Source organism: Festucalex cinctus, chromosome 2 (genome assembly GCF_051991245.1).
Source record: "Festucalex cinctus isolate MCC-2025b chromosome 2, RoL_Fcin_1.0, whole genome shotgun sequence".
Classification (NCBI taxonomy): domain Eukaryota; kingdom Metazoa; phylum Chordata; class Actinopteri; order Syngnathiformes; family Syngnathidae; genus Festucalex; species Festucalex cinctus.
Genome location: NC_135412.1, coordinates 21,245,235 through 21,271,020, shown reverse-complemented (window position 1 = coordinate 21,271,020; position 25,786 = coordinate 21,245,235). Strand labels below are relative to the sequence as shown.

Here is a 25,786-nt window from a genome sequence, read left to right as displayed (position 1 = left end):
TTTTTTTAATATATATTTTTTAATTTAATTAATAAATCACAATCATCAAAAACTATTCAAACTAAGCATTTTTGAAATAACTAAAAGTCATAACAGAGCTGCCCGGAAAACCAATTAAACTAATTCAATAAAAAAATAAAATAAAATAAAATAAATACAAATAAAAGCGAGAGTAGAGGAGGTGACAGTCACGGAGCAGAGGACCCCCAGTCACGTGCCTTTGTTATTTGATCATTACACGTGTGCCAAATAATTTTCCTCTCATAGCTTTGGCGCCCCCCTCTGGCGGATCGCCCCTATGCGGTGCGTATCCAGCGTACCCCTTTTTGCGCCACTGGCAGGAAGTACAGTGTTAGCTGCATTAATCTTGATGGTTTAACCTCATTTGTCAAGTATGTCTTGTGACATAGACTGTGCTCTTGTAAGAGCATTCAATTGTAAAGGACATTTTTTATTAAAAGTAAGTATGAATATCAGAGGGAATGCTCATCTATTTTATATTGACACACAGACTATAAAATTGTGCATGTTCATTAAAATGTGAATTAAAGTGGGCCGGTCTGAGCAAGCCCTGAAAGTCCAGGGCTGGAAAAAAATAAAATTAAAAATTAAAAAAAAGTCCCAGTCCGGCCCTGCCTAACATAAACGTTGCCCGCTGCCTCATTCGTGTACGATCGCACACTTTGCAAACACCTCAAGACAAAGTTGACCAGAGCACCAACATCTTTTTCATGTTTTAATCAAAAAAACGTTTGTCTTCATTTAAAAACACAACAACAAAAATACAAAGAGCAGACATGACATAGCAACTTAAGGAAAAACCTTTACAACACAAATTAAAGTGAGCTTATTTGAGAACAGCGACTCATTTGAATAAGGACTAATTATGTGCGAGTTAAAAAGTTTTGAAAATAAACATTGATTCAGCTGCGCGCAAGCACACCTCGCTCTTCTATTATTGTCGTTTGTTAGCAAAAGTTGTCACGAGTCAGTCAGTCAACGGATCTGGCCCGCTGGGATGTCGTCACACGGGCGCGGCGCAGCATCTGTTCTGGAAAAGCTGCTCCACCACCGACGAGTCGGCCAGCGTGGAGATATCGCCCATGTCCCGCTCGCCGCCGGCGATCTTGCGCAGCACTCGCCGCATGATCTTGCCTACCAAGAGAAGACGCTTTTGGGATAAGCACTACGGGACATAAATCAGGCATGGCCCAGATTTCAAGTTCAATTGCGGTTTTCACAAGTCTCCGTTTCAAAATCAGAAAAAAAAGAAAAAAGAAAAAGAAAGTAAGTCTGCTCTGTTGGGAAATTTTCAGGTACTGCCACTTGGTAGATGGATATAGAGGTCATTTTTATACATATGATCAATAACGGTCAAGACATAGCAAACTTATTTTCATTTTGAAAATAAATTAATTTGACTAAAATTAGTATTTGCATTACTGGTGGCAGTTAATATTCAAAATGTTTCTAAGAAAAGTAATATTTTTCAAACTTTTACAACTCATTCCCTGCCAGCCATTTTAGAAAATTTCAAAATTTTCAATACCCACGCGATATTACGTTCAATAATTATATATAAGCCGAATCTACCAAATGACAGAATAGACTCCCTACTTTTTTCCCCGTCCCATTCTTTTATAATTGACAGTAAAAAATGTAGGTTTGCCAAAATACAGCCATTTCTCCCAAGGACTCTGAAACTGTGTTTATTTCGTATAAAATGGGGCAATGCTTCATCTACTGGTGGTTGGGCATCAGTAAAGTTGTTTCCAAGTTTGACATTTACAGTGGAGCATAATCAGATTTTCTGCCATTTATCCCCGCTCTAAAAAATACAATTGACAAGTATACTTGTCAAAGGAAGTGAATGACACAATGTTACCATTAGGTCTTCCAAACGAAATTTCATGATTTCTAACGTGGTTTTCTTTTTTTCCAGGATGCTAATATTTTTTTCCAGTTTTATTCCTACTAATTCCTAAAAAACCCATTCCATTTTGAAAATTATGTAATCCGATTTGTACCTGATCTGGTCTTGGGAAGCGCGGGAGCATCCTGAATGTGGTCGGGTGTGGCGATGGCGCCGATCTTTTCACGCACTTTTGACCAATAAACACACACACACAAAATTAAAGGCTTCACAATTCAGTTGTCACATCAAGGAGACATTCCCCCACAAAAGTACAACTATTATTGTAATATTACTATTTTTCTTTCTCAAGAGGTTCAAATTGGTTTTTCTTAGAAATATTCAGATTTTATTCTTAACAATTAAGTTTACTACATCTAAGATAATTCTGCAAAATACAGTTTACTGTTTAACATTTCACAATGGCCTTTTATTGTAGGCAGCCTAAGGCACATTGCACGCTAACAGATTTTTAACAAATTTGCGAACATTATTTGAGGGAATACTATTTTGTGTCCCTAGAAATACTCTTGAGATCGTGGAGTTCAACAGAAAGCTAATCCAAAGCATTAACTGAAGCCACCTTGTTTTTTGAGCTGGGCCTCCAGCACGCGATTGAAGGCGACACCGTCACATAGCGTCACAAAGCAGTAGAGACTTTCTCCTTTGACGGGATGAGGCCGACCCACCACGGCGGCCTCGGCAACGGACTCGTGCCCCACCAAGGCCGACTCCACCTCCGCTGTGCTCAGCAAGTGACCTGCAACCCAAATAGAAATAACACTGACGTTTTCTCCTTTTTGAAGTATTGCTTAGAAATGTCATTTGCTCTCAAATGTTTTTTTGGGGTTTTTTTCCCACCACGAAAGGCAATTGAGATAACACTCTCATTTGCAATGCTAACACCTGGCAGCAAGTAGTAAATATTATGTAATTTTGTTTTGTCTAAGGGGGATACAAGCATAAGATTAAAATTTACATAATTAAAAATCTAACGTTTCTATTGGATAAGGAGCTTTATTCTTTTTACATTACCTTTGTCGAATCGTTCTTTAACCTTGTAATAAAAAACTAAAATACAATTTAATTTCCATAATACTACAACTTACCTAAATACAACTTTATTGTTGTTCTATTAATTAAGACTTATTTGTTATCCCCCAACCCCAAATAACTAAAAAGCTCTGTTCTCTGTGGCACTTGACAATTCTGGTATGGGAGAGATGCTGGTTTTTAGGACACTGAAATAGAATAGCCGACAGAATATAAAATTCATTTTATGAACTTATGTTTCTGAAATATTTACATATAATGTACTTTTTAAATATATTTTAAATTTTCATGTACCCTCTGGAGTGCCTTCACGTACCCCCATTTGAGAACTACTGACATACAGTGTTAAAAAAAAATAAATGAATAATAAAAAGTATTCATTCAGTCTCTGGGATTGGCTACATTCTGTTCCGGTCACAGCCCACGGAGGCCAACAGCTCGAGAAGTAGTCAGCTTTCCCTCACATGAAAAACCTGGTCGTCAATATTGCGCACGTTCTACAGTTAAGAGTGTTGGTCCCGACTCGTTTTGGACCCAATCATTGGGTCAAATCCACTTTTAACACGCCACAGTCGCAAGGATAACTTTTGTGACCTGTTGGAGATGCCTACTTTGTGTTGCTTTGTCTCCCTCTACAGGCGTTTTGGCGTAATTGTTTTTCAGTTGACTGCAGCCGTGTTCCGGTAGGTGATCACATGACATCTCCAGTTAAGCAACCGCAAACCATTCACTAGATTATGTACTAGTCTACAGCTACAGTTCTATTTCGTCCCTCCCGACCGCCAGGTGGCGGTGCTGTAACCAGCACGGAATTCCCCTTGTCGCGACAGTGTCATCGAGTAAGAACAACAAAATATGCTCGGACCGAGTTCCGGCTGACGTAGTCCCATATATAAAAAGAGAACGTCGCCAGAAGACATCCTCTTCAACCTTTCTCGCACAGCGTTATACGCTCTGTCCGTCACGAGTAGCCTGAGATTTGGTTGATCGGGGCTGTGGGTGCTTCTCGCCCCCCTTGGCTGCGAAGGTTCAGTGCATTTTTTCCTTTTGTGATTGTTACGGATAGACTGGATCTCTCCTGCCGTCATTACGAGATCCACTTTTGCCACCTCTCGTCAGTTCTGTCTGCGGGGGTTCCGCTGGGGGGGGGGGACTCATAGAACCGTAGTTACATTCTTAACTTTCGTTCTCACGACTAACTATGCTGCTTGTGCCACAGAAAAGCATCGCTTGTGAGTTCCTTTTCATTTCATGTGGACATTTGTTTGCTTGCATTGCTCACGCCAGTGACGTTGTAGTTTAGTGTAGATTACATTTGCATTGTTTTCATATTATGCACAGCTATTTGTATTGTCATTTATGTTTGCGCATGTATATTTGAGTGACATCCTATTGTACTGTATGTTCATATTGTTTCAGTTTTACGGAAGGAGTAGAAGAAAAAAAGTTTGAAGACAACAGTAAAAACGTAAACTTTACTCCAGCCTCGTCATTTCTCGTTTGACTGTTCGCTAAACTGTCAATTTATGTTAGACACATACTGAGGGCAGAATAATAACCTTATAGGTCTAGGTCATAAGATAGACAGGTGTTTGGAAGCCGTGGTCAGAAAGGAAAAAAAATTGGTACAAAACCTGATTGTCTTTATCTGTGTGCACATGCTTTAATATCACCTGAGACGTTAAGCATGTCATCTATCCTCCCGGTGATCCAGTAGTATCCGTCCTTGTCTCTACGGCAGCCTGTACATGGAGAGGGGAAAAAAAAAAAAATCCACATCACCATAATGGCGATGCACCGCAGAGCCGCCTTTCCGCTGCATCCGCTCACCATCTCCCGTCACGTAGTATCCCGGGAACTTCTTGAAGTAGGTGCTTTCAAACCTGGCGTGGTTCCCGAACACCGTCCTCATCACGCCGGGCCACGGCTGCTTGAACACCTGTTCGGATTTGACCAGCCAGGCGTGACGGTGTTTCCTTCCGCTTCCTGAGCTTAGCAGTAATATGAATGGCGGCGCGTCCTACCAGGTAACCTTCGCTCGAGCCCTCCAACTCCTCGCCCGACTCGTTCAAGATGGCTGGCACGACTCCGAAGAATGGAAACGTCTGGAAAAAAAAAAAGACAAGTTTCTTCATGTTCAACACCAGAATGTGTGGAAAAAGTCTCAACGACCCATGTCCAAAATTTAAGAGGAAGTCAGCTATTTTGGGTTATTTTCAGGGCTCGTACTTAGGCAAACTCCAACTAGGAATTTCACCCAAATGGGTCCCAATCTCAGAAGCAGTTATGAACAACACTAAATTGAGAAGATATTTTTGCCTGTGTCATTGAATCATTTCTTGAACAATTTTGTTTATTTACGTGCTATAGTGCCACGTATTTTCCAGCAGTGTGAACGTGGCTTTCCAACATGTGATGTCTGACTTACAGCAGATCCTGGCTTCATGGGCGTGGCTGCCGGCAGAGGCGTCATCACGTGTCCGCCCTGGAAGACACAAAGCACAGTTGAATTGTTGCGATTGTCTTGTATTGCTGTTAATGTTTCATGTGACAGCTCAGGCTGTTTGAAAGCGCTATATAAATAAAGATGACTTGACTTGACTTATGTAGTCCTGTCCAGCAGAGGGCGCCAGCTCGTGGCTGAAACAAGAGGGCAGACATCTTACCTTGCCACTTTTACTGACAACTTTTTTTTTGTCTGAAAACACTTACCAGTGTGTGTTTTACTCTAGGATCCCTGCATGGAGTCATGAGCGCCTCGCAAAGAGAGAACTTCACTGTTTGCATCAACCATTCAGAGTATATTGTCTCACTATTGCCAATTGTGACTCAGAGGTTAGGTTTACATTTCGCAGCATTTTTTTTCCTGATGGGCGTTGCTTTCACTTGTTCATGGATCTGACAACACGATACAAACGAATCTTTGAGTAGCACTCGTAGATATAACTTCCATCCATCCATTTTCCTAATCGCTTATCCTCCCTTATAAGAGAAAATTAAGTATTTTTCTGAGCAATAAACGTTCATGAGCGTTTTTCCCAGAGTTACTGGTACACCTTTCTCTCTTTTGCACTCATGACATGTGCAGTATACGAAACACTTCAGCATGTAAAACTAAAATACAATACTGAAATTAATAATTCTCAAAACAAATTATTGTCAATTGCAAGTAAATTAAAATACATATTGGCAAACAACGTGTTACATTCCTTTCCTCCGTGACTGGGCGGGTGTCACATGACCATAGGGAATGTGCAAAAAGTGTTTCCATTACACTTTTGCGAAATTCTTCTATTGTGACACGTCTCAAAAACCACCTCATGAGAGCAAAAACTTTTTTTGCGATATTTGAGCTTATTTTTTTATTTTTATATTTTCCAGTGTAATCCAGTGTTTCAATTACCAGCTTGCTTTTGCGCAAAACTGAGGGTCATAGAAACGCACCTATTGACAGTCCAGTCAAATAAACTTAAAGTACAGAGCAAACTCACCGTCTCCGTCTGCCAGAACGTGTCGACGATGGGACATCTGCTGTCTCCCACCACCGAGAAGTACCAATGCCAGGCCTCAGGGTTGATGGGCTCTCCCACCGTGCCCAAAACCTTCAGAGAGTCTCGCTTGTACCTGCGCACAATCACAAAAGCGTGAAACCAGCATGGCAAGATGACCTCGGTTTCGACAGAAGAGACATTAAAGTTGCTAACTTGTGCACCGGCTCGCTGCCGTACTTCATCAGCAGCCTGATGGCGGTGGGCGCCGTGTAGAACTTGCTCACGTGGTATTTGTCGACAATCTCCCACATGCGGCTCACGTCCGGGTACGTGGGAAGACCCTCAAACTGAAACGCAAAACGTATTTAAATACAGAGTCAACGACTCGTGTCAGATTGTGGAAAAGTCAGCCGGTAGCTCCGCCTGCGAATGCAGCATGACCTCGGCCTTCACACGGTGCTCACCAAAACGCTGGTGGCGCCGTTAGCCAGCGGCCCGTAAGTGATGTACGAGTGTCCGGTGATCCAGCCGATGTCGGCCGTGCACCAGAAAACGTCGTCGGGCCTGTGGTCGAACACCAGCTTGAAGGTGGTGGCGGTGTAGAGCATGTAGCCGCTGACGGTGTGAAGGACACCCTGCACAAGAGAGGACGAATACATTTCCAGATGTGTGGATTGTTTATTTACTAGGGGTGTGGATTGAGCCACGGTTATGATTAGTGATAGACCGATATGTGTTTTTTTTCAAGGCCAATACTGAAACCAATTATTAGCAGTCAAGGAGATGATGATCGATATTTCAAGCCGATATTCATTTGCAGTAAGAGAAAATATTAGTATCAAAATAAAAAAAATAAAAAATAAACTTTTCTTTTAATTTTAAACAAAGAATTGATAGCTTTGTTTAAAAATTGTAACAAAAATCCAGGGTCGTCAGCATGGGTTAAGCTAAATTAAAAACTAAGCATGTAAATAGTTCCCGAAAGTTTTCTACTATAAATAAAGTTTTGTAAAATTTTAACATAATTTCTTAATTTTATTTTATTTTTTAAATTTACCAATAAAAAGTGTAGGGATTTCCCAGTGTCAGCATCATTTTTATAAAGTGGAAATTGAAATAAATGCTTAAATGAAAAGTTCCCTGTATTTCACTGAGCGACAAATGCATGTAAATGTAGTAAATTTGGGGGTTCGTCAAGGTTTGTAAAAGTTTCAAAAGATCTTCGCAGACAGTGAAGAATTGTCTGAATATGTTCAAAATGTCTTTGTAACAGTTAAAAATGTTCTGTCAACATCTCACAAATCCTGATGAACACCCTAAATTTGCTATGTTCACAAGTATTCACCGCTCAGTGAGATACAAGCTTTATCAGCCTTCAGATTTGTAAAAAGGCCTATGTCGATATTATGCCAAATATCGGTACCAATTTTAGATAATCTATAAATTGGAAATACTATTAACCATACAGCAGAATTGACATAAGTGAAAAATATACAAAACTCTTAATTGTTGGTAAAGCATAATATGCAAGGTACTCCATTCCCACCCTTAGTATTTGCAACAAGCAATTCCACATGGCTCGCTATACCTTGGGCTTGCCGGTGGAGCCGCTGGTGTAGAGGATAAAGAGAGGATCTTCAGACGCACACCACTCGGGTTCACACTCGTCTGACATGTCAGCCACTAGAGCGTGCCAACACCTGTCCACTTTCGGGTTCCATGACACCTTGTGAGGGGGGTGCGGATTCCAATGTTACAAATACGAAACCCACTTGCCAATATCTTCTACCATCAAATCCTCACAACAAAAGTGAAGAGAGAAAGTTAGTCAGACAAATAAGCCTCAAAACCCGCAGCAAACAGCTCATCAGCATGAGCTAAAGAAAAACAAGTTATGTTGTTCGTGGGGAAATCATCTATGCCTATTAACTCTTTTGCTCCCAAAAACATAAAAATATGTTCTATTTTAAATGTTTTAAGTGTCCCAAAGGCGTATTTATACGTTTTTTTGTTGTCGTTTTGTTTTTATGCTAGAGCATCAGCATACAGAAGGCTTTGATGCAGCCTCTCAACTGCAGAGAACGGGTGATGCAATGGTAGTAATTACAAAAACGGCCAGCAGGTGGCAGCTTAGTATAAGAGTTCAACCACAGCCATGTGAGTTCCCCACAATTCAAAACAGATTCGTGAATAATGATGAAACCTAGATATATTCTAATGCTAATTGCTGCAAAACTGAAACAGAAACCTGTTTTTTTTTCCTGATGAAAGAAGAGACTCATCTTTCTTTTGGTAGGTTCCACGTTTTTAGAGGAATAGAACACAATATTCTGTGGGCATTGCAAAATCAGTCAAAATCCAGTAAAACAGCCGGGAGAGAAGGGGGTTGCTTCAGTGAAAATGGCTGGGAGTGAATGATTTAACATCCATCCATCCATCCATCCATCCCAAGGGTCACGGGGGGTGCTGGAGCCTATCCCAACTGGCTTTGGGCAGTAGGCTGGGTACACCCTGAACTGGTTGTCAGCCAATTGCAGGGTACACAGAGACAAACAACCATCCACACTCAAAATCACAATCACACCGAAGGACAATTTCAGAATGTTCAATTAACCTGCCAAGCATGTCTTTGGAATGTGGGAAGAGACCGGAGTACCCGTAGAAGACCCACGCAGGCACGGGGAGAACATGCAAACTCCACCCAGGAAGGCTGAAGCCTGGACTCGAACTTGTGTCCTCAGTACTGGGAGGGGGACGTGCTCTCCAGTCAAGACACTGTGCCGCCCGAGTTAACATATACATGTGAAACTAATATATCTATTACAGCGGCATTGTGATAAATCTCATTTCATTTGACACAGTAAATTAGAACGACGAATATTACAGCTAAAAGGAGCTAACAGGTCATTCTCAGGCAAGATACAGTTCTCCATTCGTTCAAGCTTCAGTGCGTTGACCAATCTTTTCATATCAATATTTTTTGTCATGTTTCATTTTGGCATTATCAGGGGAAATTGATTGCCATTCACAGCATGAAAGACACGACGGAACGATTAATATTTGAAATTGGAATCATAAATAAGATAGTGAGACATCCAATGTTTGCCAAGTGATTGTTATCATCACACTAACTTGAACTTTATTTATTAGGAGTGATGGAAATAAAAACTAAAGTAAGGTTCTAACCATTTTCTTCATGCTGATAAAAAACAAAATTGGCAGCGTGAGGAGAGTGAGTGTGTTGACTCACAACATTAAGAGAAAAAAAGTGTTAGTTTATTCTAAAAGTCAACAAACATCTGAGAACACAAGACAACCTTTTCTTCAAATCAAGGGTGGCCAATTGACTCCAATGAACAAGCAATAAATACATTTTCATATGTAAACTATTGCATATTTTGGCTCTCACTTAAAAATATCCTTTAAAAAAAATGTCTAACGAAAATAAGAAGCAGAGACAATTTCAGGTTCTCAGATGTTTTCACGTATCGACCACACAATAAGCAAACTGCTCCGGCAGGGTAAAAACATTATTTATTTATTTTTTGTATCCAAGTCAGTACCACTTGTTTGTGTGTGTTGTAAGAGTCTATGCTGAGTATGATGCAATTGTAATTTTATCTCAATGTAAAAGCAAGATGCGACATACAAAAGACATGCGTGGAAAATAACAAGCTTGCTTGTTTTTACCCTCAGCAGTATTTTTTTGTGCGAGTCAACTCTGGTGGAGGGGAATGAAGCAATAGCAATGTGAGGCAGGGTTTTGGATGGAAGGGTGACAAATACCTGTGGAACAGGACGAGTTTTTCTTACTCTGCCTGTTTCTGTCTCTTGCTGGAGGGAGGAGAAACAGCAAGCGGGGGGATGACCATGAAGGGGATGGGTTATTTTCAAAATCAAAGCGAAAACAACAATATCACCACGTGGAAAATGTCTAAAGAAGTCCAAAGCAAAGCCTGTCAGGTCGTAAATGTCGGAATCCAAATCTCAAGTGACACAAAACTGGAGATAAAACGGTGTGGAAAAATTCTAAATTACAGTGACTAACACCTTTTGCTATGAACAGGAACTTCTTGCATGACAACAGAATCAATACAAAGCTAGCACTGTTAACTTAGCTGACAAAGCCTTTGGAAACTACGGATAATTGACTCCCCCTCCTGTTACATTAGCTTTTTACAGGTGCAGGAGAAAAATACTGGTTATACCTGAAATGTAAAAATTGGATCCATCTGGATGGTTTTGTGAATTCGACCGGTCGGGAGTATATTTCACTTAAGAGAGTTGGCGGATTATCAAATTAATAGACGTGTGAAAAAGAAGCTCACCTGGAGGTCAGGACAAGGTCGTTTGGCGGGAGGAGAGCTAAAGGAAGCCTCCTGTGCTTCTTTGGATAAATGTTTCAATACGATGCACCTCTCAAGTGAAAATCCTCTGAATGGAAACAGAAAAAAAATACATACAAGGTAAAAAAGCCCGACAAAACATTATAAATGTTCACGTGTGTTGAGTACTTGTCTGTGCATTTCTGCAGAGCTTCATCTGCTAAGAGTTTCAGGTTGATCAGCTTATCCCCTCGGTAGAAGCCATCTGAAGGTGGTTGTCAATTACGGAAAAAAAAAACACACAAGGAGGGGAAAAAAAAAATCACACAAAATAATAACTGAATTATAAAGTCTCTTTTACAGGGTTCAAGGGGAGGGTATATCCATAGCAAAAATGCCTATTTAAAGGGATACTTGACTTATTGAGCCATTTTCAGCAGTAAAAAGTTAACATGTTGTCCAGAAAGAATTTGAGAACTTTAAAAAACATTAATACCTTTTAAAGACAGTTTTTCCACTCACCTGTGCTGAGGAAGTAGGTAACAACAAATCATGGCTCACCTGTTTTTTGGGTTTGGTCAGCAAACTGAGCCATGATTGGTCGTTACCTACTTCCTCAGCACAGGTGATGTCATCTTCAGTCGACAGAAAGTGTAAACATTACTTTTTAAAGGTATTAATTGTACATGAAAAATACTGAAGTTATCAAATTCCTTCTGGACAAAACATTTACTGCTGAAAATGTCTCAATGAGTCAAGTATCTCTTTAAGTGACATTTTAAAAGTGCTTTTAACATGCTTTCCATCGCTAACAACTCTGCTGTAATCGCGGGGCTCCAGACTAATATATTTTACTTGTAGCACAGTACACCCTAAATCAGGGGTGGGCAATTAATTTTGAAAGGTGCCACTTGAGAAACTGAAATGCTTGTTTCTAATGTATTCAGTCTTGTTTCAATACATTGCTATGTGTGTGTAGAGAGAGTATGTATTGTCATAATTAAGAAACACAAAAGCTAAACAAAATTGTAAGTGGTCATTAAAAATGACATCTTTACACTTTAAAAATGCTAATTTTGTGCACCAACCGACAACTCCTATGAGCCGTCCCAAGTCAGGACTAGGTATGGGGTGATATTAGAAGCCGATAGTATGATAAGTCGTGAGCAAAAATATCACAGCATTGCGGTATAAAAATTACAGTTCTAAAAAAAAAATGACCTTATTTGAAATATTTGGGTAAAACAGCATTTTTCCCCACTGAACACAATCTTTCTTTAATATGTATATATAGGATATATGGTCGAGAAGAAACGTGTATCGTGTTAAAGGTGGATTCAATGATTTTCTCACAAAGTGGAATCCAAACATATGTCATGTTGAAAAAAACTGCGCATGCAAAAGACCATCCTACCAGCTCTCCTGCTCATCCGACATTCACGTCATCATATACAGTATATTACGTGTACAGTTAACACATTCACTGCTGCTCTCATTGGCTGATGTTGTAAATATGTGCAGATAGACATTTGATTCTTTTTACATTCTCAAGTGCTGCCTATTCTTGCATCGCCCTTCGCTTATTCTGTTCGATATTACGCCATGTATTAATCTGGCATTGAGAATTAGGCATGTGAACTCACCTGCGGTGATGAGCAAAGAACACTGCGAGTCCACGATCCTATCACACAGAGACTCGGCAGAGAAACCTGCAAACTGACAAAGTGCGTTTCAAACTCATTCCCCGTCCGCACGCTCACAACCGCGCTTCCCACTCCCGACGTACCACGATGGAGTGAACGGCTCCGATGCGAGCGCAGGCTAACATGGCCACCACCAGCTCCACCACCATGGGCATGTAAATGGCCACGCGGTCCCCTTTCTTCACACCTGCCGCACACAAACGCACACTTACAGGACCATCACACTCGCTTGCTGCAGAGAGGCTTGTTTAAAGCGGCAGCTACAAAAGTACCCTGTGACTTGAGGACGTTAGCAAAGCAACAGACACTGTTTAGCAGCTCTCTGTATGTCACCGTCAGCTCATCACCAGGCTCGTTGCCTTCCCTGCAAAAAACACGCACGAAAAAAAAAATAATTATGAGCTTCACCAAATAGATATGGAAACATTTCAAATTTCTAATCACTCTAATCACAAGATTAAATAAATAACTTTAATCTAATGTCAAGTAGGGATGTAACGATATCCAAACACCACGATACAATATTATCACGATATGAAGGTCACTAGGGGTGTTCCAAAAAAAATCGATTTGGCAATATATCGCGATATTACATCGCACGATTCTCGAATCGATTCAATAGGTGACCGAATCGATTTTTAAACATCCATTTTTGATGGAAAAATATTCACCAAAACGTCTTAGGCTTCACACCTTTTTTTTTTTTTTTTTTTTTTTTTTTTTTTTTTTTTTTTTTTTTTTGAAGAGCTCAGAATTGTTCATTCGGTAGTCTTACCGATTCAACGTCTTGTCATCATTGCTCTTTTCCTTTTTTTTTTTTTTTTTTTTTTTTTTTTTTTTTTTTTGTGTGTGTGTATGTGTGCGTGCGTTTGCGTGCGTGCGTTTGCGTGCGTGCGTGCGTTTGCGTGTGTGCGTTTGCGTGCGTTTGCGTGCGTGCGTGCAAATACGTATAAATTTATACTCATTCATTCACCTAAAACCTTATAAATATCCCATTACCCTTCGCCTTAACCAGGTACTTCAGAATCTTGCCAGAGTCGTGAGATTTAAATGGTCAGGAGACCAGAGAAAAGGTCAGAAAAAAAAGAAATAAAGAGAAAAGAAAGGTAAATCAAAGTGACATCCAGCACCGACCAAACACTTCCTGCCTTCCCCATGATTACAAAATCAAAGTCTTACGCCAACCCCGGAAGCCTCTAAATTCCAGCAAATTTAGCGAGATCTCAAGAGCCCAGAGGAAAAACTAAAGAGAGGAAGGAGGGAAGGATCGATAAGGCAGAGTGAGATCAATAGAAGCCAGTACATCCAATCCATCAAAGTGAAGTCCAGCACCAACAAGACCCCTCCTGCGTGGTTACAAAACCGGAGTCTTATGCCAACCCCAGAAACCTCATACTTCTAATAAATTAAGATCTCAAGTGACCAGAGGAAAAACTAAAGAGAGGAAGGAGGGAAGGATAGATAAAGAAAAGTGAGAACCACAGACACCAGCACCAACTGATTCAAGGGGCTGTGGGAGGGAGAGGGTACTTCTGTTGAGTTTCAGTAGATGCTGGTGCGACGGATCTGGCATGCATAAGGACCACCACCAAAGAGAGAAGCCGTCAACCGCGGTCCAGCAAAGCGAGCACCCCCCCCCCCCCCCCCACCCCCCCCGGAATCCCCAGGCCGCGGCAGCACCAAGGCCACCCCCAAGCCACCCGAGCGGACACCGGTCAGCGAGCCGACCCAGATACCCGGAACACCCCCGCCCCAGCCCCGGCCCACACCCCCGAGCCCAAGGCCGCAGAACGAGGCCCAGCGGGCCCCCACAGCGCCCCACCGGTCCCCAGCCCCCATCCCCCCACGACCCCCCCGCACCCCACCCAAACCCGCCATCCACCACGACCCAGGCCCCACCACCCCCGACCCCCAAACCCCCGAACACACCCCGACCCCCAGCACCCAACCCCCCACCCACCCATACCTCCACCCCCCCCCCAAACAAGCCGCCCCCCCCCGACGGCCGCCACCCCCCCCCCCGCGAACCCGGCCCCCCGCGAGAACCCCCCACCCCCCCCCGGAAACCGGCACCGGGCAGCAGCGCAGAGAGGGAAGATGTGCCCACCCCACCTCCAGCCGCGCGAGATTTGCACCGCGGCGGGAGGGGGGAAGCAGAGGAGGAAGCACCAGGGGAGAAGGCGGGACACCAGAACACCGAGCCCGGTGGGGAGAGGCCCCGGTCGTCACGCCAGAGTACAAGTGACACCTAACCCTGTTACTGAGTCCGCCAGCTCGCCGACTGGCGAGCTCTACCCTTACACCGTGAATGTGGCCCCACCCAGTGTATATACAAGTGTGTGCGTGTGGTGCATTAAAATTGGGAGCAGGTGAGTCGGAGCAGAGGGAAAAAATTTCCCCTACTCCGACACACCCGTATCCCCCCCCAAAAAATGAATATGTATATGTGTGGTGCATTAAAAAAGGGAATGGAGGGACAAAGTGGTGGGGCAGGGACACAAATGGGGGGGACCACAGCGCTGCCAGGCACTGCAGTCCATCCCCTCTGATGGCTCCCCGCCCCAACTCACCCCTCCCCTTGGACGTGAGGTGCATTAAAATTGGAGGGGAGTTGAAGGGTGAAGACGGTGTTTCCACCCTTCCCCACCCCACCAAGAAATGTGTTGTGTGCCCTATGTGTATATTTACAAAGTGTATAGTGCAAGCTAGTGAAGTGAGTAAGAGGAGCGACCAGCGGGGCCTCACCCAACCCGGCGGGTGTAGGTGGCACGCCCGCCCCCCAGCACCCCCACCCCCCGCCGCCCCCCACCTCATCCACCCGGCACCACAATGGGCGGACAGCCAGCGCAGCAGGGCTACCGGACAGCCCACCAGCCACCGGGGCCCGCCCGGGGCACCAGGAGTTATACCGGAGCGGGGCAGGCCCCAAACCCTCGCCCGGCCCCCGGAGCCCGACGCCCGGGCCGGGGAGGGAGCCCCAGGCCCAGGGAGAGGGAGGGGGAGGGGCCGCAGGGCAGACAGGGAAGGGGGGGGGGGGGGGCGGGGGAAGCGGGGAGAAGACGACAAGAAGGCGAAAGGGCGGCTGCAGGGCAGGAGGCGGGGGGGGAGAGGAGGAGGGAGGGCGACAAGGGAAAAGGGACCGGGAGGCAGAGGAGGATGGGCGGGAGGAGGCGAGGAGGGAGAGGCGACGGGGGGGAGGAAGGGGGAGGGGAGAGGGAACCACGGGGCACACCGGAGGCCCACCCACCCCGAACCGCGCCGCCGGGCACGGAGCAGCGGACCGCGCCGGGACGGCACCGCCCCGGGCACCAGGGGAAGCACCCCAACACCGCACCCCACAGGGGGCCCAGGGAGCGGCCAAGACGCAACCGCCACCGAGCAGACAACGGGGGGGGGGGGGGGGGGGGGCAGAACCACCCCCGCCCGACCACAGGGGACGGCGTCAAGAAAATTGACTAATTAGCATGCAGTAACACCAAGTGTTGATGCTTAGTGCCCACTAGAAATAGATCTTAAGGAGTTATTGAGTATAGTGTCGTATAGTGTGGTATGCTCGAGCCCACTAGCAGCAACTAGGTTCCTGACTATATAAAAATAAAAACAATCAGATACAAAATACCAAATACAGGAGCAGCGAAAACAGAAGTTGTAACGATGTGGTGGCTCTCGTTAACAGGCAGAATCTTGGCAGGATTAAGTTGCCAAATTGAGATTAAAATATTCTATGTACATAGACCATATTTGTTTAAATCTTGATACTTGATTTTTATTTAAGGCAGAGATTTTTTCCATTGAGATATAATTTATTAGTAAGTTTAACCAGTGGTCGATATTTAGAGATTGTTTATTTTTCCAATTGACAAGGATTATTTTTTTAGCAATAGTAAGGGCTATAAATATAGATTGAGATTGTTTACATGGTCGCTCAGTTATTGTTAAGTCACCTAGTAAACACAGTCTTGGAGATAAAGGAAGCCTACAGTTTAATATATCAGCGAGCTTTTCCAAGATTTTAGTCCAGAAATGCAGCACTGGAGTACATGACCATAAAGCATGAAGATAAGTATCGGCAGTGTTTTGTGAGCACTGGAGACAAATGTCGGAGTCAGAGAGTCCCATTTTTTTCATCATATATTGTGTAATATATGTTCTATGAAGTATCTTATATTGGATAAGTTGCAAATTTGTCTGTTTGGTCATTTTAAATACATTTTCACAGATTTGGGTCCAAAAGTCTGGTTCCGGAACTATAGACAAGTCTTTTTCCCATTTTAAAGTCGGTAAATACGTTTTATTTGTGTATAAAAATAACTTATATATTTTTGATATTTTCTTTATTGTTGTTGGAGAAAGCTTTATAATATCTTTAGCTAAGACAGGCAGTTGGAGCGTATCTTGAAGTGTTGGGATTTGTTTCTTAACCATATTTTTAACTTGCAGATAATGTAAGAAATTTCCCTTTTTTATTTCATATTTCTGGACCAAGTTTGTATATGATATAAACTTATTATCTGAGAAAAGATGATGAAGGTGTGTAATTCCTTTCTGCTCCCATAGGCTTAAATGGAACGACTGATTATTAAGTTGAAAGTCGGGGTTATGCCAAATGGGAGAGAGCCCACAGGGCGCCAATTGGGAGTTTGTAATTTCTAATGCCTTCCACCAGGCAGTCAGGGTGGCGGCTATCATTGGGTTTTTAAAACAATTATGTCGTCTTATTGATTTTGTAATAAAGAGTAAATCTGACAGTCTAAGATTATTACAATCCTTCTGCTCCAATTCCAACCAACAGTTAGTATCTCTGTTGGGTTGTGTCCATAGCACAAGATATTGTAGTTGATTAGCTAGATAATAGTACATAAAGTTTGGTGCCTCTAAACCTCCTTTAGATTTACTTTCCTGAAGAGTAGATAGACTAATTTTGGCTTTTTTTTTATTCCAATAGAATTTTATGATAGCAGAGTCCAGCGATTGGAACCAGTTAGACGTAGGTTTAAATGGAATCATTGAAAATAAATAATTAATCTTTGGTAAAACTTTCATTTTTATAGTAGCTATCCGTCCTATTAAAGAGATCGGAAGATTATTCCAGCGTTCCAGGTCACTACGGATACTATCCAATAATGGTGAAAAATTTAAAGAAGTTAATTCAGTTAACTTAGGTGAAATTTTAACACCTAAGTATTTTAAATTACCTGTAGGAAAGGAGTAGTGTGGGTCCTGACTTGTAGGATTCCATGAATTTTCTGTAATAGGTAATAATGTTGATTTTGTCCAGTTAATAGAGTAATCTGATAAGTGAGAGAATTTAGTTATTAATTTAAATGCTTCCCCTAGCGAAATAGCAGGTTCTTCTAAATAGAGTAATATATCATCGGCATATAGATTAATTTTATGTTCTATTGTCCCGGAGTGGATTCCTTGGATCCGTCTATCCTGACGTATAGCTAATGCAAGCGGCTCAATAAATATAGCAAATAATAAAGGAGAAATTGGGCACCCTTGTCTTGTTCCCCTTTGTAAAGTAAAACTCTGTGATGTAATCCCATTAGTAGTAACTGTAGCTTTAGGAGAATCATATAATATTGAGACCCATTGAATGAATGACTCCCCGAAGCCGAATTTATTTAAGACAGCAAAGAGGAAGGACCAGTTAACTTTATCGAATGCTTTTTCTGCATCCAGCGAAATAACAACTGCCTTTTTATCATGCCGCTGTGACATACTAATCAAGTTAAAGAGTCTCCTAATATTATTAGTAGAATGACGACCTTTAATAAAACCTGTTTGATCACTATGAATAATTGTCGAGATTACCGTCTCTAATCGAGATGCCAAGGCCTTAGCGATAATTTTAATATCGGTATTAATTAGTGATATCGGTCGGTAACTTGACGGGAGGGTAGGGTCTTTTTCTGGCTTTAATAAAAGTTTAATTGCTGCTATATTCATATCTTGACGTATATCACCTTTACTTTTAATTTCAGTTACTACTCTTAGAAATAATGGAGCAAACATTAACCAGAAATGTTTAAAAAATATAGCCGGAAAGCCGTCTGGACCAGGTGCTCTGCCATTAGGCATACTGTCTAAAGCACGATACAACTCATCTATAGTAAGCGGGGTATCGAGAATATCTTTATGTTCAATAGATAACTGAGGTATATTTAAGCTGTTTAGGAATTCCTCAATATATTCAGGGTTAGGTCTATTAATTTCTGTGTATAGATTTCGATAATAGTTATAAAAAATATGGTTAATTTCTTCTGGTGATTGTGTGCATTCACCATTTATATCTTTAATAGCCGTTATAAGAGATTTTTCCCGATTCCGTTGAAGTTGATTTGCCAGGAATTTACCTGATTTATTATTATGTTCAAAATTATTATATCTCAACTGTTGTATTATAAACTCTGTCTTTTTAGATAACATGTTATCTAACTGTATTTTTATATTCTGTAGTTCTATCCATATTTGATTATTTGGGTTTAATACATATTCATCCGTTAGTTGTTTAATTTTATCTTCCAGGTATTTTTCTAATTTTTGATCCTGTTTCTTTTTATAAGTTGAATATGATATAATTTTCCCTCTAATTACCGCTTTCCCTGCTTCCCAGAGAAGAGATGGAGATATATTTGGAGAGTCATTTATTTCCAAAAAATCTGCCCACTCCCTTCTAATAATTTTATCAAACTCTACGTCTTTCAGTAATGAGATGTTAAAACGCCATATCGGGGGAGGTTTAAAGGTAGAGTCAATTTGTAGAGTGAGGGAGACTGGTGCATGATCACTTATAATTATAGAATGTATTTTTATAGCAGTTTTATCAACAATAGAATTATTTGTAAGGAAAAAATCAATTCTTGAGAATGATCGGTGCACAGCAGAGAAGAAAGTAAATTCCTTCTTAGTTGGGTTTTGAAGTCTCCAGCCATCGCTGAGGCCAAAATCCTCCATATACTCATCTATTACTTTAGCGGATCGTAATCGCCTTGTATATATCGTATTATTAGAACGATCTATTAACGGGTTCAAGACCGTGTTAAAATCACCTCCAATAATAATAGTAGAATTTGTTGCTAAATCGAGTAACCGAGAGAAAAATTCATGGAAAAAATCAGGGTCATCATTATTTGGGGCATATAAATTACCAATTGTATATACTTTATTAAATATAGTTACCTGGATAATAATATATCGGCCCTCTAAATCTGTTACTATATTATTTAGAGTAAAGAATAAATTCTTATGTATAAGTATAGAGACACCTCTTTGTCTACTATTATAGGAGGCAGAGTAAACTTGACTAAAATTTTTATCTATAAATAATTTTTCTTCTGATTTTTGTAAGTGGGTTTCTTGTAGGAGACAAATATCTGCCTTAAATTTTGAGAGATGGTCTAAAATTTTTATTCTTTTTGCCTGGGAGCGAGCGCCACACACATTCCAGGAGACCAGAGCTAATTTCTGCATACAAGCAATATAGACTCAGTCTTATGTATACATCTATATAAGCTGCTTATTAATATTAACATATTGTAGGATAGCAAAAGAGTAATTAGGCAATTTATATAATTTATATAAAGAGAGAGATAGCAAGTAGATAAGTATAATAGTGAAGAAACGTGGGGGGAAGTGAGTGTGAAGGAAATCTGTGGGGGATTCAACATAACAATACACCAGTAAATGGTGACCTAAGCGAGATTATTATTATTATTATTAATTTATTTTTTTAAGAATATATTTCTATATTATTATTATTATTATTATTATTACTTTATAGCCTATGCATAATATAAATTCATATTCTATTTCGTAACCCATTATCCATACATATACATACATATACATATACATATATATACATATATACACATATACATACACATACATATACATATACCTACGTCAAATAATCACACAATGCTCGGCTCTACCAATTGTCAGTTAGAACAGCCAAGGGGTCGAGGTTGGGTTTCGGAATAGCTGGCCGTCGATATATAATTTATCAACGACCATCGAAGTCCGTTTACCCTCCTGTCTATTTTGTTTCATGATAGGAAACAGTACTTTTCGCCGCTCGTTTATCTCTCTTGGGAATTGATCATTCATCCCGAAAGATGTCCCTTTGAGCTCCCGTCCTTTACTTTTTACCAATTCTTTATGTTTAAAATGTTCGAACTTAGCAATAATAGGACGGGGCTTATTGCCCTTACGAGCTCCGAGCCGGTGTACACGGTGAAAAGAGATATTATTTACCGTCTCCTGTGGGATCTTTAGCGATGATGTCATGAATTTTTTTATCTCACCCTCTGGATTATCTGGAGAATTTTCGGATATACCTGAGAATATTAGATTTTCCCGCATACTACGGGATTGAACATCTAAGACCGTTTCCTTTAGCATTTTATTTTCCTTTTTAATCGTCTCCAACTCGGCTGTGACAGCGACGAGAGAGGAGCGTAGCTCGGAGTTATCGCATTGGAGATCGCTTACCTGTTGGCTAACGAATTCCAAACTTGCCTTTAATTCTTTGACGTCCTCGCGGATAAGACAGAGGACGTCAAGTTTTTTATTTATGGAATCCAGCATACTCACCGATACGTCGGCGGTTGCTAAATCGTCCGTGTCTGTTGACGAGTCATTTTTCCTTTTTTTTTTCGAAGGATTATCCCGACTGGCCGCCGGCTCATCCATCGCGCAGCTATAAAAATGATCGTCAATAAAACGTTCGAGGTCGTCCACACTGGATAATATTTCCGATCTTTCTTAGAAAAGAAAAAAATCGAATTTATCTAATCATTAAATTCGGGTTTAATTAGAAATATAAAGCTAATTCTATTTTAGCAGCAGAGCGCCGCCATGTTAGATTTTCCCAGTCTCGCTACCGGTCACGCGATAGTCACAGCATCTCGCGATGGGAAATGTAGTTCCTCTTCACACCTTAAGCATATAATAATGTTATATTAATGCAACAATTAAGCCTTAATATTTTTATTTCAATGCTGTTCAAACATGAAACAGATTTCAACCTGTATAACCTAACCCTAACCCTAACCCTGAATCACCACCAAAGATTAACATAAACCCAGATTGTAGACTGAAAGAAAGTTAAAGTGTGTACATCCAGTATTTAAAAAGTGCATTCTCCTGAGTGAAACTGGCATACTGGGCCTTTAAACATAGAAGGCCAAAACATCCCTAATGAAAATTTAATTGCACTAATAAACTAGTCACTAGAGGATGCTAGATCTGCACAAATGGAAATCAACCTGACTTTTTTAACAGATGTGTTCCTTTTAAATATTGTGAACTTGACGGCAACGATATGGTGGCAGTTTTAATATCACGATATTGCCCTTATTGTGACATCCATAATGTCAAGTCAAGTCATATCGATCAATATCATATCGTCAATATCGATTCATAAGACCAAGAATCAATACTTAATACGGCTTTTTCTCCCTGCAAATTAATGTGTCAAATACCCCCCCACCCCTCCAAAAAAAAAAAAAAAAAAAAAAAAGTAAGCTAAGCAATGGACATAAAAACACAAAATGTCGATGCCTTATTATGTACTATGGCTGTGTCTCTTATAATACAGGTAATTTTGTTTTTATTGATTAATCACTGGAACCTTAGTATGTGTTTTTGCCACTTTATTTACATAACATTGTGGTTGTAATTGATTTCAATTATTATTCATGGTTTTGATTAGGTCATGGTCAATAAAACATACATGATATATCATATGTAACTGATTTAATTATAAATGTAAATATTCACATTTTTACTAATGCACCAAGTAAGAGAAATAAGTTTCTACTATTTTGCAGCATTGCTACTTCTGGGAATGTCTTCCATATAAAAGTAAAATTGGTACTACATGAAATCCCTAACTGAACCCAAAATCAATGTGAATCGTGAATCTAATCGAATCGGGCCCTTCTGAATCGAATCAATTTTGGAAATTTGAATCGATACCCAGCCCTTGTGGTTAGCTCATCTGCTGCACAGATTTTAAACTCTGCTTGCAGAACAAAATGCCACCGTAACTCTTGAGGTCACTTCATAGTACCAGATAGACCAAAAATATTTAAAAAAATAAAACATGTCTTTGAAAAGGGGAATATGCTATAATAATAATAATAAAAATAATAATAGTTTCACCATTACACCAGGTTGTTGAATAGAAACAAGCATAGAACTCCCATTAATTAAAAAGAGACATCCAGTCTGTGTCAAAATACGTCTTGAATGTTTGTGGCGACAACTACTGTGCTGGAAGATCTTGTAAGAATACACATGCCAGAATGTTGTTTCTTGGTTTTAGCAGTGCCTTAATTCCATCTTGTGGTTGTATGACTTTCTGACAAGAAGATAGCAGACAGAAGAGTCGGGAAGCTTTGCGTATCTACTACAGTATTATGTCCTATCATGAAAAACATGTACACAAAATTTCTTATCGCTAAGTGAAACTGGTGTGTGAGGCTCATTCACTCTCCATATGTCCCTTTCAATGCTGAATTTAATATGTGATCATGAAACCAACAAGGCTGTAAAATGTCTGGAAACCACGAGTCAACCTATTGTACTCTGTTATCAGTTGCCATGTCTGAAGCTCAATCACCTCACCCACACTGACAATGCGGAAATGCTACTTCAACACACAGCTTGGACGATTCTTGCTGCTTATGTTCACAGTCACATCTGCATAAAAAGTATGCAAAATATAGTATAGTATTCCGATTGATATATTTTTGGGCTTGTGTTCATATCATTCTCAATACTTATTTGTAGACTATGCGTTTGGTCATGACTCCTTCTTATGATTGGCTCCAAGTCAGCTCTAAGATAATTGAGAAGCTCCAAAAATTGCACTACTGATAGAACATATGTCGAGATATTTTTTTGTAGGTTTAGTTTACTCACTAACCTTCGTTGCAATTATTGGAGCTAGAAGTACTCCAAAACCACAGCAAACTACCAAACCCGTGTACTATCATGCATACTGCCGTTAACTTGACTAGGACTATGTTAGCGGGTATTATCCAAGGAAGATATGTCAAGGACTCGTTTCAGCCCTAGTATTAATCATTGTTTTTGTACGATTATGCCTATTCTGTAATCGTGGAGGGTAATAATCAAAATCGTAATTGAATTTCGAGTAATTGCACAGACCTATTACGTGGGATGTATTTCTTCATACTTTGTGGATTTTGACAAAAGAAGAACTCAGAGAGCATGTATTAAGATTTGTGCTAACTCTAATAATCCGGTTCCCCATTGTTACACATTAATATGCAACCTTTGCAGAACTGATTTTATTCGCCACGCTATGACTGACCAGTAGAAGGCCACTTTGTCACCCAGCTTCCTGTCATGAACGTTGCGATCGAGGACATTGTAACAGACGTTGGTGGATGCGCCCTCCATGCACTTGATGAAGATCTCTCCTTTGGTCACGTCAAAGTTGTAGTCCAAGAAGCGACCTGTGTGTTTGGTTTTCCAGAAGAAGTCCTTGGCCATGTCCCCCCAGAACTCTGCAGGCAGACAAGACACAATTCTTATACATGTACTGTAACTATACAGTCATATCATATGTAACCAAAATAAACCACCTTGAGCAATCAGACGATATCATTGCATGAAGGGTGATCAACGAACACAAGTCATCAAAGTAAGGGCAAGGCAATTTATCGATTTTATCCATTTCATATTTTTGGAAAGGCTTCCTTTTGCAGCTGTTGCTTCACTAATTGTTTTCTTGGTTGTTTAATGTAGATTACAGGATATCACAATTTCTATCATGTCAATCTATCAAATTTCCAACATCTTTATTATGCAATGCTCCTTACACTCATTAGCATTTTGTTGCAGTAGTGCTTCCAGACGCGAGTAATCAATTTCACACAATCGATCGATTGGTTGGCGTAAGCGTCATACTTACTGTCGGGGTCCTCGATGGACTGCATGTACATTTCCTTAAACTTCTCAAAGGTGGGGACGTGAGCTCCTTTCCGCATCTCCTCAGCCCCGTGAAAGACGTCGTCCTCTGGCGCCTTGTCAGGAATCATTATTCGGTTGGTGCGTCGGATGCTAACAAGCACAATGAATCACAGCGAGCAGGCGCTAGCTTAGCTGCACTCAAGACTCCACTAGGTTGTTCTTTCCGAGTGTTGTGTTAACAAACAAAAAAAAATAAGGTCCTTTTCTGGTTGATTTGGAGTCCCTTTCAGTTTTGTAATGCTTGAAGAAAATAGACGAAGTTTGGAGAATTGTACGTGGAGGATGCGGGCTGACTAAGCTAATGAGCTAAGACAGAGGGGACGTGTTTACGCGCCGTGGACGACGACGAAGGTCCGTCCTTTTTTTTGTCACCAAGTTGGTTGTTTTTGTTTTTAAAAGAGACACAAAAAAATCAAAATGGTTCTTCTGGTTCCTGGTGTGCCAAGGGGAGGAGAAGTGTTGACCGAGTCCTTGGGTTAGCCTTGGTGGTGGTAAAGTCTACTTTTCCTCCCCTCTTTTTGACAAGCACAATGAGTGGCATTGACCTCCGTTTACCCCCGGCCAGCAGCCAATCGCAGGCATGGTGCGTTCGAGGAAGCACCGATTTTACATAATTCTCAGGAATCGAATAAAAACACTCGCTCCTCGCTAACTATGGAAGCCCAAAAGTGTTAAAATTCAATAAATCAAAAACGTCATTTTGAAATAAATATCCTTTTGATATATATATATGTATATATATATATATACATATATATATATGTATGTACTTTTGATCACAAATATTTTAATTTTGATTAAATATTTCATGATTAATTTAACGTCATAATTTTTAAAAATATTTCATAAATTTTCAAGGTTTTATAAGATAAAAGTTTTGAGCACCCGGAGAAGACCTATGCAGGCAATAAGGAGCAAATATATATCCAAAACAAAAACAGTTTTTAACTCTGAACCTCAGTCCTGTCTTAATTGGTTTACATGGCACTTGTGCAGGTGGTTAACCCAAAATTAACTTTTCAAGGGACAAAAATAAAAATGCATAATAAAATAAACATTAAAATGTGTCTTGGAAAGGAGTAGGACCCGAGGGTTTGTTTTGGCTTAAGTAGTCTATCACATCACTCCTCAGCATCCCTGCTAAGGTCAATTCAGTTCTTCCGGAGAGGAGCGTCTGTCGGGAAGCCGAAACGCAGATTTAGAAAGGTCCATGACTCAGCTTTTGAAAGGTGCCTGAGAGTTCATCCAACCTGTCATGTACTTCTGTCAATCTTCAGAAGGTGGTCAACC

General features: G+C 40.8%; 1 protein-coding gene across 3 annotated transcripts; it reads right to left on the bottom strand.

The window, feature by feature from the left end:
* Positions 1 to 722: 722 nt before the first annotated feature.
* acss2 (acyl-CoA synthetase short chain family member 2) lies at positions 723 to 25,059 on the bottom strand. Of its 3 annotated transcripts, none has more exons than XM_077513653.1 (19): positions 24,438 to 25,059; positions 23,835 to 24,030; positions 12,757 to 12,848; positions 12,568 to 12,671; positions 12,425 to 12,497; positions 10,971 to 11,046; positions 10,785 to 10,890; positions 10,243 to 10,290; positions 8,045 to 8,182; positions 6,921 to 7,091; positions 6,694 to 6,803; positions 6,457 to 6,589; positions 5,394 to 5,450; positions 4,990 to 5,070; positions 4,796 to 4,904; positions 4,639 to 4,707; positions 2,496 to 2,672; positions 2,028 to 2,102; positions 723 to 1,155 (listed from the first exon to the last, which is right to left on the bottom strand). In XM_077513653.1, the coding sequence occupies exons 1-19, from the start codon at positions 24,562 to 24,564 to the stop codon at positions 1,025 to 1,027; spliced, it is 2,073 nt and encodes a 690-aa protein (XP_077369779.1). In that variant the 5' UTR covers positions 24,565 to 25,059; the 3' UTR covers positions 723 to 1,024. The 3 variants fall into 3 exon arrangements, with proteins under 3 accessions (XP_077369779.1, XP_077369778.1, XP_077369780.1); XM_077513652.1 differs by having other exon boundaries at positions 6,670 to 6,803; positions 24,438 to 25,057; XM_077513654.1 differs by lacking the exon at positions 10,243 to 10,290 and having other exon boundaries at positions 6,670 to 6,803; positions 24,438 to 25,057.
* Between the last annotated feature and the right edge of the window lie 727 nt (positions 25,060 to 25,786).